Consider the following 14,159-nt stretch of genomic DNA (forward strand, 5'->3'; position numbering starts at 1 on the left):
TGTGTATTGCAATATTTAGGGTGACAGACTCTAGACACATTTGGGAGTACTTAGTACGACTACTGGATCATTTGCAGGTGTGGAAAATACGTCCTCAATGAGAATAAATTGGAAAAGCCGTCATCTCTAAACTCCCCGAAATCCTGCTCTTACAGACTTCTTACAAGGGAAAGCCTGTTTCATGTTCCAAAACATTCGCGCACATCTGCAAAAACAATGGTTGCACTGCAGATCGATGCAGAGGGATCAATGTGAACAATAATGAGGCCATCAATGTCAATAGGTCGTGCAGCTGGACCGCAGAACCATATTTCTCCTGCACAAATGACCAGAAGAAGTCCTGAAGACTCGAAAGGAATGCCCTATCCTCTGGCTTGAGTAACTTGGCCAATTTCATGGCTGGGTCATCAACATTGGGTGGGCCATTGCCCTCATTACTGCCCAGTATGATGTGATCATAACCATGTAATGACTGGAGTACCTTTGCAAGATCATAGCAGACATCTCCAGCGGTTGTGAACATGTCTCCCTGCAATGATCTCACATCAAGGAACGTCACTTTGCGTGCCGTCTCATCAAGAACAACGTTCGAGAGGACCGGGTCACCATGAATATATGCTGCGGGGATGGCTCGGTCGCGCGTCTCATAGGACTCCAAGCCCGCAAGGAGAGTCGCATACAGCTGTGAAGTCTTGTTAGAGCCAAGAAGATCGTAGACTTCTCGGTAATCATTATATCGAGATTTCAGTTTTCGCGCATAGTTTGCGTAGATACTCGTGCCAGTATTCAAGCCATCCACGCTTGGGGCATCGTCAAAGTCCTTCAGTGTTTGGGCGTTGTTGTCTGATAGAATCTCGTCAATCTCTTTCGAGAGGAGGCCAGCATGAGGCAGAGCATGTTCTTCATCACAGGTGTGAATGCGGTATAGCTCCTGAAGCATGGCTTCAAGCCTTCGGTGCGTCAATGATCGAGATGTGAGAAGGTGGGAATAAGACACCCCCTGCACCTTCTGCATAGTGAAGGAGAATGTCTTGGTTTGTGGCACATAGCTTGTCGAGTACATCTCCGGGAAAAGCCCGCGAATGCTGATAGGCACTCGGCTATAAAAATACATCTCAGCCATCAGCTTTGGTGTTTTTGAACTTTTCATCACTCGTTCTCCAATGATCTGGACGTGATTGAACTCCCGACTCGCGATGACTCCTGCCTTTTTGGCGTGTTTTGCGTCCGCGAGAAGATTCTTCTCAGTACCGTCCTCCAGAATATCCACGTCGGATGCGAGCCATCCTATCTCTCGTCGAGTGTCTACGTTGGCATGAACTGCTAAATCATCAACATAGACATGTGCGTATGGCTTTCCAAAGAACAATTCATCGTAGGGAATGCCGTACTTTTGGAGGGAAGCAATAGTGACACTTCCAATATCTGCAATCACCGCTCCGACATTGCCGTTATGAGTACGCATTCTGCGAGCGGTCTGGATAATGATATGATGTCCAGCCTTGTGGAGTTGTTTCACAAGTTCAATATTTTGCCAGATTGGAGGACACGTCGAATAGTCGCCGGGCTCCTGCGGGAATCCCACGAGCGTCATGTCGAGATCAAAGCAAAATCTTTGTCGCTTAGGTTTTATTGTCGAATCCTGTTGACTGATCTTCAGAAGGAATTCGTCAAGCTGACGTGGGGTCCCGACACAGCTGAACGCATCGCCAGAGACTGGTATAGCGGTGAATGGGATCTTGCCGACTTTGATCATCTCCTCAATCATTTGACTGGTGAAGTACTCTCCAGTCTTGCCACCATTAGTATCTAGTTTCGAATCTAGGATGATGTTTGCCCATTGTTGTAGTGCCGACCCTGAGGGGAACACGTAAGCACCAGTATTGGCGTTGGTGGAGATGGCCTTCTTTTCTTGGATGTCAATGATGGTGTTGTTCTCGTCGTAAACGATATATGAGAAGATTGGCTCACTACCGGTATCCTGGAAGAAAAAGCAGCCACCCATTCCTGCAGGTAGATTTCTGATGTCGGTAAGGATGTCATGATGGTAGATGGTATCGCAATCAAGAGACACTGTGCGGCGTCGACGATGCGAAACAGGCATGCTCTGTGCCACAATAAAAAGGGTCTCGGTAGCTCCCTTGGTCAAATAATTGAGCCTGACCAATCGGACATTCAAGGAAGGAAACCACTTTTTCATTGATTGACCAACCTGGAACTCATCCTCAACCTCGTCTTGGATTGCCAACCATAGAGTATCTTGTGACGTCAAGCGCAGGTTCTCGACAAGCCAGCAAAGCATTGGCCGCCCTACTATCTTGATCAAGGGTTTAGGAAAGCGATAACCTTCACGCTGGAAACGACTCCCAACCCCTCCCATCGGGATGATTACGTTCAATCCATCCGATGGATTTGTCCTGGTATTCGGTACGGTATGAGGTCGGTGGTAGCTGCCCGATACGGACCTGGGCCCTAAAATTGTATTGTGTAGAATCGACAAAGCAGGTCTGGAAGGGGACGACGAGGTTATAGCACCATTCGATTCCACGAGTAAGCCCGTCTTCGTGGGGTGTGCTGATGGATCATGATTCTCATCGTTTTCAAGTGACACAATTCCTGGCGCCATGATAGCTTTTCTGGCTTTTTGGGGGCTTTCAAAAGAGATAGACAAATGGGTCTTTTTTATCGCGAGGATCCCGGCTGATCAACTTCCTGTGCAAGTCATTAATACTCATGGGAGGGGTGTATTACTTAGCGCAGCCTTACCCCATGAAGTTTGCCAATGTTCCATGGGGATGGCCCCTTTTTCAGTGCGGGAAGCTTAAACTTCGTATCGATCCAGTGTGTGGCGGTTTGACCAGGGTCAGGATGGTTGTCTTAAATTGTAGATGCCAGTCATTTGACTCTTCAATGCACGTATCCAATAAATGAAGGCTGTCATTAGTGAATCGTCCTCATTCTACTCTCCACTGATTTGGACGGAAGCGGAAGTGTCAGACTCCCGGTCTACACTTTGGGTTGCTCGTGAAGCTGTCAAAGTTACACCCTTTTGCTGTCAGAACAGGAAATGCAGTAAAGGAGACAGCCGCACAGACGTCGGACGCAAGGGCGATTTATGTGCATGTGGCACGGATCTAATGCATCACCCACACATGCTTCGCGTGATTGTCAATTACCCTTGAGCCCCTGATGAGAATAAGGTCCAGATTGGCATGAAGGGATTGATGATGAGCACTAAGACAGCCATATAAACGCCGCAAACAACATGTTGGGATAGCCCCTGAATGGCTGGAAAATACGAAGAATCCATTAAGATAGCAAGACTGAATTGTAGTGTCCCTATAATACTAGTCACATTGTCAGAGCTCTATCGGCGCACCTGAATTCGATTCTCTATTCAGCCATGCCGAAGATAATGAAAATCGGACAATGGGCCTCGCCTGCCTACATTGCAGCTGCGATTTTGGTGGTTATTCAGGTTGCGATAGGCCTCTTGTTCAAAGCAGTCCAAGTCAAGGGAGCGTAAGACTGTTTTGTCCAATCCATCACGTCGTCACTGATCAACCATGACAGATATTCATTCTCAACCTCAGCATCGATTACGATATCCGAATTCCTCAAGCTTGGGATCTCCACAGCTTTGTTTGGTCGGACATGCTTGACAAGATTCCGGGACCAGAAAAGGGGATACCAGTTTCTCGAAGACAATAATACATTACTTCATGATTATAATGATAAGCGTGTGTCCGAGGATTCGGAAGCACCCTCCTCATCGAGTCTTGAGCCGACTGCCCCAGGTTGTCCCGATGAAGAGTTCCACGTCAAGACTTCTCACAGGCAGGGAGATCGTTACATTTCATACTTTGTCTCATCATGCATTCACGAAGTATCAAAGGAACATATCATTGCATACGGGCACCTTGCACTACTCTACGCACTGATCAACAATACCGTTGGTAGTCCATGAAAGCTTCTCAATTCCGTACTGACTCCGGGTCAGGTATTTGTCGCATTCAGGCTCGCTGACCCAGGGACCATTCAGCTTGTCAAATCCGGCATCACCCTGATCACCGCGATCACATCTCTTTTACTCCTCGGCACTCGAATAATGAAGCTACAATGGATGGGAATCGCTCTTCAAGTCGTTGGTCTGATTGTGACACAATATCACGAGGGCTCGGGCTTGACATATCCCCTGCCAACCTATCTTGTTCTTCTCCTACAAACCGGGGTTTCAGCTGTTGCTGGTGTTCTCAACCAGTTCCTGTGCAAGAGCCAACCCGCATCGTTGCACGCTCAGAATATGGTGCTCTACGGCTTTGGAACATTGACTAACGGCATTGTCCACATTGCGATAACGTTCCTCAATCCCAATGAACCTGGCTTCTTCCAGGGCTACAACCAAGTTGGCGCTTTCCTGGTCATTGCCAGCAACGTGCTCCTAGGCCTTGCCATCACAGCGGTGTACAAATGTAACTTTCACAACTCCAACTCCTTGATGACATGAGCTGACAATGGACAGATGCCGATGCGGTGGTCAAATGTTTCGCGACCGCCTTCTCCACTGCCATACTACTTTATCTTGCTCCGTTCTTGTTCGACGTGAAGTTCTCGGCGTTGGTAATTCCGGGCACCTTGGTGGTTTTCATGGCAACATGGTTGTACATAGAAACGGCCATGAAGCCGGCCGCCACCCATGCTCAGCCCGAAGCCGCAACAAACGAGAAGGCATCATCGTCTTGTCGACTTGAGCTTCTCGTTTCCGTGATCACCCTCCCCAAGTGGGGGCCTCTGGGTCTCAGCATAGCAGGTATCGTGTTTGCCGGATCGATAGCCACGATTAACACTTGGAAAATTGAAGGCTACCAGAAGCAGCACGATAATGTCGAGACCTCTACGGCTGATATGGCGAACAATCAAAGTCACAGAGCAGGCGTCAAATCACCATTTGCCAACACGCTGGGTTTCGTGCGATGGAACGAGGCGTATCTGGAGCGGATTCCCTTGATCCAGAAGTACGACCCTTTCTTCCACACCATCCACTACAGTATTCCAAACTATGTTGCTGACCCGCCGACCGGAGGAAAGTTCGTCATCGTCACCCATTCCTCATGGGACAACCACGAGAACGTGTACATTCCCGTTGCAGATACAATGGCCCTGATACTCAACGACACAGAATACTCGTCAATCGAGGGCCTTCTCTTCTTCCATTTTGACTTGTGGATCAACCCCCTCGAGTTTACATTTATGGACTACGATCGCATCTGGTCGACGTACATCACGCACTATAAAAGCAAGGAGGCAGGGAATGGATGGCATTGGTGGGATGTACGGCCGCTGTGGGAGCAAGGCACGAGTGCCATAGCGGCGTTAAATGGCACCCAGTACGACAAGACGGTCGAAGTATGTGCCAATTGGGCGGATGTCTACTACGTGCCCCGGAAATACTTTAGCGACTTCATCTATCTCTCTCATCTGGTGGATCCGATGTTCCACGAGAGTGCGATTCCCACCATGTTCAACATCATCGATCGCACTTACAGGCAGCAGGATGCTGGGAAGGAATATGTGAACCTCGCGGACTGCTGGGGTGGATGTTGTGCCAGCAACCCTACGCCAGAGGATATCATGTGGGCCAGGTGTGGCCACCGCCTGAATTATCTTGATCCCGACACTACCGTTCTGCATTATATGAGGCTCGATAGACAGGTGAATACCCTTCAGTCGATTGAAGGATAAAGCATAGAGCATTCGGATTATGTATTTTTGATGACCATTGATGCTGTGATGAAATCGGCACATTCTTTTTTGACAGGTTGTTGGCGGGGCTTTTTTGGGGACTTTTCGTTTACAAGATAGTGAGAATGAGCGGGAGAGTTGCGGTCTCGCCTAGACATGCTTTTTGCCCAGCGAGGTAACACGATGATGGATACTTAGTATTTAGATGACGATGACGACGTCCGCATTGATGGGCTGAGAGGTTCGTGGGAGATGTTCGTGCCGTTGGAGTGTCGCGCATCATGTCATCATTCCTCAGCACGAACCTATACATGTGGAGCGGTAACAAGGAAATTCGGCTCACGGATCGGGTTGATATTTGTCATTCTTTTGCAGAATCTCACGAGTGAGGCTGAGGGTTACAGAGTACGGTAAATCGTTTACGCAGGTTATTCAATGCTGTCGATAAATGTGACGCTCGCTTACAAGGCCAACTAACTGGAAGAGATTCATGGTTCATGTGTGCATATATTTGCAATTATGTGTAGGGGCATAAATTGATTGATTGATTTTATGGATACAATTGTTGTGGGTGAACCAGATGGAGTAAGGGATTCATAACTTCCTCCAAGGCGCCTGAAAGGCACGGTGTTTCAACCTGCCCATCTATTTTCCTCTGCAACTGCCACGAGAACTGATTGCCTACGCCAGATGTGAACAAGACTGCGGGATGGGTGGATAAATCCATACTCAATGTTGGGTGTCATTCTGAGGGCCGAGGGTCGGAGATTGGGGCTGAAGAAAAATTAATTCTCTAGTCGAATGGGTTGGTGCGGGTTCCCCAGTAAGTAAGGAACACGCTGAGGCCCACGGTTTCGAAGAGTCGTGACAAAACACCAACAGCGACGGTGTCGACAGGTCGGTTCTCAGTGACGAGGGCAGAGACAAGCTGGAGTGGAGAGTCAGCAATTTCATGGAGGGGGATAATCTGTTGGAATGTTACATACCGATGGTGAGTAAGAGGCGAAGAAGATCAAGCTACCAAGATAGGCGGCGCCCTTGTAGCTCAGAGTACCGGTGGCATTGATGAGAGCGGCAACACCATAGGTCTGGATTCCGGAACCGACAATGGAAGAACCCCAGCTGGCAGCAGCGGTGGCAGCCTCCTTGGACTTGAGGAACTCCTCCTTGCTGTCGGCGGCCTTGGCACGGTGGTAGGTGTCACCGAACAGAGGAGCGAGGACGGCAGCACTGGAGACTTGGTTGAAGACGATGCCGAGGGCAATCGCGGAGGGCTTGACGGGGGGGAGGTCTGGAATTTCAGCGTCAATTGATGATACCGGAAGGACAACGGTGGGATTGTGTCGAGAAGTGAGGTCAAGATTGAGCTCCGAGAGATAAAATGACGTAAACACAGCAAGAAATCAGGTGAGGATTGAATTGGGAGCTTACAGTGAAGGGTGGCCATTTTGTGGGTTTGTGAGTGTGGAAGAGGTTGAGGGAAGCTTGATTGTAGGATAGAACAACGAAGTTGAGTTGTGAAGCTGGCTGGGGAAGGTTGAATGAAGGTGGTGTGTAGAGAAGGGAAAAAGAGGAAGAGGTTAGGACAGGTGGGAGCAACTTATACTAGTAGTGATGACCAGCTGCAGCAGTGGAAGCTTCCAAGGTCCCCGCAGAAAAAGACCGTGACTGGCAATGATGGTTGCTGGGTGCTCAAGACGCAAGACGCAGGATCAGGGACGCGGAAAGGTGGCACTGACACAGACACTCGGAAGCTACGCTCTTTCCACAGTCACTACTGCAGTGGCTTTTCCACTTCAAAGATCGAGTTACTAGTTACTACCAAAGTTCAAAGCTCATTCATCCAAACAATGACGACACAGGAGAAAGCCCGTGTCTGACATGGGGCCTATGGGCTAAAATCCACCAAGCTGGAGTTGTAATGACATGCCTTCCTCAGCCACATCACCTTCCAGGATGAACCTCTGACGTTCTATGATGTCACAGAAACTCCCGGAAATCGAACCACCTGACGCCTTTGAGACTTTGCATGGCTCTTGCCAATAATAATGAGATGACACAAACATCCAGTTTCCTTTGCTAACCGAATCTGGCTCCATCTTCAGACACCTGCGGTTTGACACCGAGCACTACATGAATTGTAGCCCAAAGTCGCGTCTTTGCAAAGCTTTTAGACGTGAGAAATAGCTTTTTCCACAGACCCTCGGTAATCCTCACAGGTGGACTGCTCCAAGGTACCCCGGATTCACGTTCCGCAATCATGCCATCCAATCATCTGCTTCATCCATATCTTACGCTACTGGTATCATGTAATCAAGTCAGGTTTGTGGGTGTCCAAATCAGGGACCGAGATCAAACAAATTTACATTTGTGGCACTACTATAACCTCAAGTACACTTTAAATCTCCGCCCCGGTTTTATTTGCGTGCAATCATGATCTCGTACTAGCAATGACTCGATTCTCAAAGAAACACATGATCCAGTCCGACGCGACCAAGATGGATTAATTCGTGTCCATCAGCGCATGCAACAACTCCATCATTCCCACCTCAAAGTCTTCTCAAATATGCCCTCCTCACGATCTTCATCACCAGACTCGGACACCGACATTCTCGGCATCTCCACGGCCTTGATCCCTGAACGAACAGCCAAAGCCGCAGGCACCACTCACATCACTTTCGACGGCCTCCTCCCCTCCACAAATCCCCTCGTACTACATGAAGACCTTCAGGAAGGCTGCGGCGGCCAGTTGTGGCCTGCCGGCATGGTCTTGTCCAAATACATGCTGCAATACCACAAGTCCGATCTCGCAGGCAAGAAAATCGTCGAGATTGGCGCGGGCGGTGGTCTCGTAGGCCTGGCCATCGCACTGGGATGCCATCTGGCCGAGGGTCAAAAGCTGTACATCACGGATCAGGTACCCATGTTGGCCTTGATGCAGAGGAATATTGCCCTCAATCACCTCGAGCGGAATGTCGAAGCGCTCGTCTACGACTGGGGTTCGCCTGCACCCATCGAGCTTTGTGGGCGCCAACAATCCGGTCCTGCATGTCCCGATGTCGTGCTGGCTGCTGATTGTGTCTACTTCGAGCCTGCCTTTCCTCTACTGTTGCACACCCTTGGCGATCTGATTGGCCCTGACACGAGATGCTACTTTTGTTTCAAGAAACGTCGGAAAGCCGACATGAGATTCATCCGCGATATGATGAAGAAATTCACTGTCGACATGATCAATTACGATGGCCGTGATGTGGATCAGAGACAGGCGATCTCTTTATACCAGGTTACGTTAAAATCGAGCAATAAGAACAAGACGTGAGAGCCGCAGGTATTTTGATGCAGTGATTTACTTCATGTGACATAAGTCTGGTATCTGATCTCGTCGCCTCTCGTCTCGTCATAGTGGTACAGTATTAACACAAAGAAATTGCGCCCATGATCGCCGCTTTCTCATACAACTTGCTCTGCGGCACGCTCTCGTCACAGCAAGTTCGCAAAATTAACATATCTCTCACGTTCTCTCCAAGTGGACCTCAATGATCCTGACCAATCTGAGCCGTCCGCTCTTGATAGATCCTTTTGGGGGAGTTCAGATGCTGGTTGCGGAGAGGTTCTTGACTCAACAACCCTAGTAATATCGGCGGGTACCCCTCCCATCGGTACCGTGCATCCGTCGTGTCCCAGCGGCCTTGACACCCGGTCTTCGGGTCAAACTTCCTCGAAGTTTCATCATGGCTCCGGAGACTTTGTCACCAATGCTGGTCTTGCGACGAGGTGCTGCTGTGGTATGTGTGGCACGAGGCGCTCTCCTGGTTCGCACGGGTCGGGCTCTGGTGGTGGTTGCTGGATGCGCTCTGGCTCTGCGTGGCCCTCTTAGGCGCTGCATCAATGTGGGCTTGGCAACAGCGCCATGTTTGGGTGGATGTCTTGTGGTGGTCGTGGTCGTGGTGACGGTGGTACCGCCTGGGTGTTTACGGGAACGAAGTCCGAGAACCATTTTGACACAAGATAGTTGACGTTTGGGTTTGATTTGAAAGTATTGGAAGAGTGCTTGGGCTGTTTTGGGTTGATGGATTGTTTGTGAATGATAATGGACGAACCTGTGGGAGGGGAAATACTGGCACCTTTATCTACCAGTTCCATACTCGTTCTGAGTATGCGATAACCAAGATTGTTTCCTGAACTGTCCAAGTTCAAGCTGACCACGCGGTCAAGGCGACGTCATTGTCGACCTTGCTATCCCAGGCTTCAATCCGTAGGCGATTAGTGGTGGGAATAGCTCACTGTTTGCAATCAGAGAGCACGTATCACTAGTGGTCCGAAAGGCTGTAAGGGTGGTTTGGGAAAGCAGGTTTCTGGAAGTTGGTGAGAGGTTGGTTTGGAGATCGTCAATAAATCCCAATCAGGATCCCTGCAACACGCCACATACGTTTGCTTGGCTGACGCAAGGTCGCTGGGAACATGCCCGCTGAATCTCGATCTTGAGAACAGCTTCGTCACTTTCTGGAAATTCGTCCACGCATCGAGACCTACGTCAATTGGGCGCCACAGAGGTTTAACACATGTTCCTGGAGCTTCCCGTGAGATCCTGGTTGCTAGTTGAACAACTGTGGCGGTGCACTTGTGGGCGCGGCATTTGCCGTGGTGCCGAATTTCGAGGCGCGTCCTGCAGAACTACGAGTCAAGACTACAACTTAATGTCACTCTTGGGTGCAAGGATGGGAGATACACTGCGGTGGCAGAAACTGAAACCGCCTTGGAAATTGAATGCTACGGGCAACGGGCAACGGACACTGGACAACGCAGATCCAGATACCAGTCCCTAGTACCTTCTACTTACTACCTACTTAGGTACCTAAGTACCTAAGTTCCCACCTTAGATATCTAGTACCGAGGTAGTACTAGCAGGTGACTGCATCTGGGGAGGGCACGCGTACTTGAGAATAGACGCGTTAAGTGGCTTTTGCGCACGACGACAGGAAGGAGCCATTTATCTCAACCCCCGGTGGTCCAAAGTCAATGCTCAAACCACCTGTATACCCAACTACCCACTAGGTAGATACAAACACTCAATCATCAAACACTCTACCAGCCATCATATCATCTCCGATGATATCAACCATTGCTGACAGGATGCGGTCAGCCAAGCAACACCAAGATGTCAACTTGTTGAAACCAAGATTCGTGAAGTCTACCCGACGAATAACCGAGCCCATAACCAAGATTAAGCATTCTCACCCCACGAGCGAATCTCCAGAACCCAAGTCCCTTCGGTTGGTCAAGAACAGAACCAGTCGTACCGTCGACCTCCAAAGTCCAGGCTCACTTCTCGCTGACAATTTTATTGGTTGATCTTTCCCCTTCTTGACGAACCCTCACCAATATCACTAACGTGGCTCAGCGAGCCTTGACCAGTACCGTGAAACTGTCTCGAATCAAGCCACGAAAAACATTGACCGCGTTCATGCAGAGCTCACTGCTTCCCTGGACAATCTCTCGCTCGACACCAATCATCGTTTCGAGCAACTCACAACCATTGACGAAACACTCAGCAGACCCTTCAGCACAGAGACACTGATCATTCAAGTGGTGGCAGATGATGACAACCTCAGAGACCAAGAAGAGTTCTCCTTGCAGACACGCTTGACTGCATTCCGGAAACTGCAACAAGACAAGCAACACGTTTTGACACATCTATGGGACGATTGGGAAGCCGTGCAGCTGGAGATCATTACCTTGACTGCTGAAGTCTGTGGCTCACGCGCTGTCAGTCTCAGTCAAGACCAAGCAAGCACGATGAAAGATGGTCAACAGGAACAGTACGACTCTGTTCTTGTTAAAGGACAAAAGCTTCATGATCAAGAGGTCATTGAGACGAACGTTCTGCATAAGGAGTTTTCAGATCTCGAGGATAGCATCAGTCACATCACTGGCAATACCAACCATGCTGTCGTGGCTATACAGCAGGTGAGTGAGGCGATGTAGCGAAAACAACGCCAACGCTGACCATGGTGACCGTCCAGAAATACAAGGTTCAGCGGAGCAAATTGTTTCAAGGACTCCAACGCCACATCGAGCTTCTTGCATCCCTTTAGTCAGGAGGAGCCAGTGTAGTTGGATGATTCCACATCATCATATCTTCATGTCTGCTGGAAGATTGGCTCTATCGCACAGCAAATGAGCTCCTCCGGTACCGGTGGACAATACACGAGATAAAACTTCAGAGCTTTTGTGGTTCAAGTCCAGAGTACTAGAGGCCAAGTATCAGTCATGTAGCCGAGGATATCCGTTTCGTGAAAATGTCATTATTTATAGTGGAGACCCAAGATCGATTTTCGGAACATTTCTTTCCCCCAAGCCCTGGAGAATGACCTTTATCTTGACCCCTGGGGTTCTCCCACCAATGTCCGTGGATCGTATAATCACAACAAGGGAGACAAGAAAAGTCGACAATGTGATGAATCTTTCGATTGCCACGGTCACACGTCATATTTGCAGACTTTTCTCAAGCATTTCTGCGAATCTACCAAGGTGCGGCAAACGTTTTCTCCACGCGGCACCAACTTGATGTTCTAGCAACCGTGTCACTGGGTGAGGATGTACAAGTTGCGGCATCGGCACTGCGGCGCTCGGCCCTGATTTGTGAATGGTGCATTATCAGCAAGGGCGTGCGGCCCTCCTGAGCGGTGTCTAGCCTCGACACCGTGGAATGAAGCATGATTTTTAACCGAAGTACCCATGACTTTGACCTCCGTAGGAGTATATATGAGTCACGCATCAGTACACATCTACTCTCTCCCCTCTCCCGCTCCTGGTCCATCATTCCTGCAGTCCTACCTTGTGTATTCCTATCAGGGACACAATATCACTCATTAAATCTCTGCCAACGCCTCTGCCTGTTCCTCAGCCATGGCCCCTGTTGCTCTGACCCCTGTGTCGCCGCCGTCGCCCACCCTGGATAGCACATCCAAGCTGACCAAAGCTGGGACCGACACACTCCTGGCGCAGACCATATCAAACGACTCTCGGGCAGTGGCCGACCTCGACGCCTCAAAATTGACCATCACTCCCAATCTGAACCCCAAACCCGTGCCAGCCCTGACCTCACCCGAAGTGTGGACTCAAAATGTCACGACGGACCACATGCTCACGGTGCGCTGGACCCTTCAATCAGGCTGGGACGCGCCCGAGATCCAACCATACGGGCCCCTCTCCATCATGCCCACGGCCTCGGTGCTGCACTACGCGACGGAATGTTTCGAAGGCATGAAAGCGTACCGAGGTCACGATGGAAAAGTGCGCCTGTTCCGCCCTGAACGCAATGCAAAACGCTTTCTGCAGTCCGCGACTCGCATCGCGCTGCCAGGATTCCCGCCCTCGGAGTTTCTCAAGCTGCTCAAGAAGTTCGTCGGCGTTGAGGCCCGGAAGTGGATTTCGGAACCGGGTCAGTTCATATACATCCGCCCGACGATGATCGCAACGGCACCAGCTTTGGGTGTACAGAAGCCCAAAGAGGCGCTGATGTACATCATGATGGTCATGTTTCCGCCGCTTGACGAGCCGAATCCCAGTAACACGGCCCCTGCACCCAGCAGCGGGCTGGCCGCGAGTGGAACCCAGACCAACGGGGACAGCACAGCCAAAGATCGCGCATCGCGAGGCATGCGTCTCCTCGCCTCCCGGCATGACATGATCCGCGCATGGCCCGGCGGGTTCGGCAACGCAAAAGTCGGCGCCAACTACGGTCCCTCACTGCTGGCCCAAGGCGAAGCGCGTGAACGCGGCTATGATCAGATCTTGTGGCTGTTCGGCGACGAATGCTTTGTAACGGAGGCAGGCGGCATGAATTTCTTCGTGCTGTTGAAGAATCAAAACACGGGCCGGAGGGAATTGATTACTGCGCCGTTGGGTGATGGTGTCATTTTGGAGGGCGTCACGCGCGCCAGTGTGCTGGACTTGGTGCGGGACTCAAGGCCCGAGGTCGACATTGTGGAGCGGAGGTTCACGATGCAGGAACTGCTTGAAGCGAACGAGGAGGGTCGTTTGATCGAAGCCTTCGGTGCAGGCACAGCTTTTTTCATCTCGCCTGTGGCGGACATTCACTTCAGAGGCATGGATGTAGTGCTACCGCTGGGTAAGGCGGAAGGCCATGGAGAGTTCGCCATGGCGGTGAAGAAAGACTTGAAGGACATCATGTATGGGGCTTTGAGCCATGAGTGGGGTGTCGTGATCGATGAGGTGGAAATATAAACTGCCATGGTTGATTTCGGGCTGACATTCTTTGGCGTTTTCGATTGGGGCCGTTTGAGCGTAATTGCATCGGGAAGTTGATTTCTGTCTGGTAAATCGAGGTCACAATATGCGTTAGGAGCAAAAAGGGCGGTGGCTGGCATGGGTATGAATCATGCAAATTGTGG

At 50.2% G+C, this 14,159-nt stretch overlaps 7 protein-coding genes across 7 annotated transcripts; 4 read left to right on the plus strand and 3 right to left on the minus strand.

Annotated features, from left to right (window-relative positions):
• Positions 1 to 160: 160 nt before the first annotated feature.
• Positions 161 to 2,626, minus strand: LTR84_001659 (uncharacterized protein; the record flags this gene model as incomplete). The annotated part of the gene is made up of 1 exon (XM_064845278.1): positions 161 to 2,626. The coding sequence occupies one exon, from the start codon at positions 2,624 to 2,626 to the stop codon at positions 161 to 163; it is 2,466 nt and encodes an 821-aa protein (XP_064706823.1).
• A 777-nt stretch (positions 2,627 to 3,403) lies between these two features.
• Positions 3,404 to 5,742, plus strand: LTR84_001660 (uncharacterized protein; the record flags this gene model as incomplete). The annotated part of the gene is made up of 4 exons (XM_064845279.1): positions 3,404 to 3,522; positions 3,574 to 3,952; positions 4,001 to 4,472; positions 4,523 to 5,742. 4 exons carry the CDS (start codon positions 3,404 to 3,406, stop codon positions 5,740 to 5,742), a joined length of 2,190 nt encoding a protein of 729 aa, XP_064706824.1.
• A 793-nt stretch (positions 5,743 to 6,535) lies between these two features.
• On the minus strand, positions 6,536 to 7,189 carry LTR84_001661 (uncharacterized protein; the record flags this gene model as incomplete). Its single annotated transcript, XM_064845280.1, has 3 exons — positions 6,536 to 6,670; positions 6,729 to 7,033; positions 7,174 to 7,189. 3 exons carry the CDS (start codon positions 7,187 to 7,189, stop codon positions 6,536 to 6,538), a joined length of 456 nt encoding a protein of 151 aa, XP_064706825.1.
• A 1,119-nt stretch (positions 7,190 to 8,308) lies between these two features.
• LTR84_001662 (uncharacterized protein) lies at positions 8,309 to 9,061 on the plus strand (the record flags this gene model as incomplete). Its single annotated transcript, XM_064845281.1, has 1 exon — positions 8,309 to 9,061. The coding sequence occupies one exon, from the start codon at positions 8,309 to 8,311 to the stop codon at positions 9,059 to 9,061; it is 753 nt and encodes a 250-aa protein (XP_064706826.1).
• A 309-nt stretch (positions 9,062 to 9,370) lies between these two features.
• Positions 9,371 to 9,739, minus strand: LTR84_001663 (uncharacterized protein; the record flags this gene model as incomplete). The annotated part of the gene is made up of 1 exon (XM_064845282.1): positions 9,371 to 9,739. One exon carries the CDS (start codon positions 9,737 to 9,739, stop codon positions 9,371 to 9,373), a length of 369 nt encoding a protein of 122 aa, XP_064706827.1.
• Positions 9,740 to 10,875: 1,136 nt separating this feature from the next.
• LTR84_001664 (uncharacterized protein) lies at positions 10,876 to 11,837 on the plus strand (the record flags this gene model as incomplete). The annotated part of the gene is made up of 3 exons (XM_064845283.1): positions 10,876 to 11,089; positions 11,144 to 11,709; positions 11,766 to 11,837. The coding sequence occupies 3 exons, from the start codon at positions 10,876 to 10,878 to the stop codon at positions 11,835 to 11,837; spliced, it is 852 nt and encodes a 283-aa protein (XP_064706828.1).
• An 814-nt stretch (positions 11,838 to 12,651) lies between these two features.
• LTR84_001665 (uncharacterized protein) lies at positions 12,652 to 13,992 on the plus strand (the record flags this gene model as incomplete). The annotated part of the gene is made up of 1 exon (XM_064845284.1): positions 12,652 to 13,992. One exon carries the CDS (start codon positions 12,652 to 12,654, stop codon positions 13,990 to 13,992), a length of 1,341 nt encoding a protein of 446 aa, XP_064706829.1.
• Between the last annotated feature and the right edge of the window lie 167 nt (positions 13,993 to 14,159).

Source organism: Exophiala bonariae, assembly GCF_035927105.1.
Source record: "Exophiala bonariae strain CCFEE 5792 chromosome Unknown scaffold_11, whole genome shotgun sequence".
NCBI classification, from domain to species: Eukaryota; Fungi; Ascomycota; class Eurotiomycetes; order Chaetothyriales; family Herpotrichiellaceae; genus Exophiala; species Exophiala bonariae.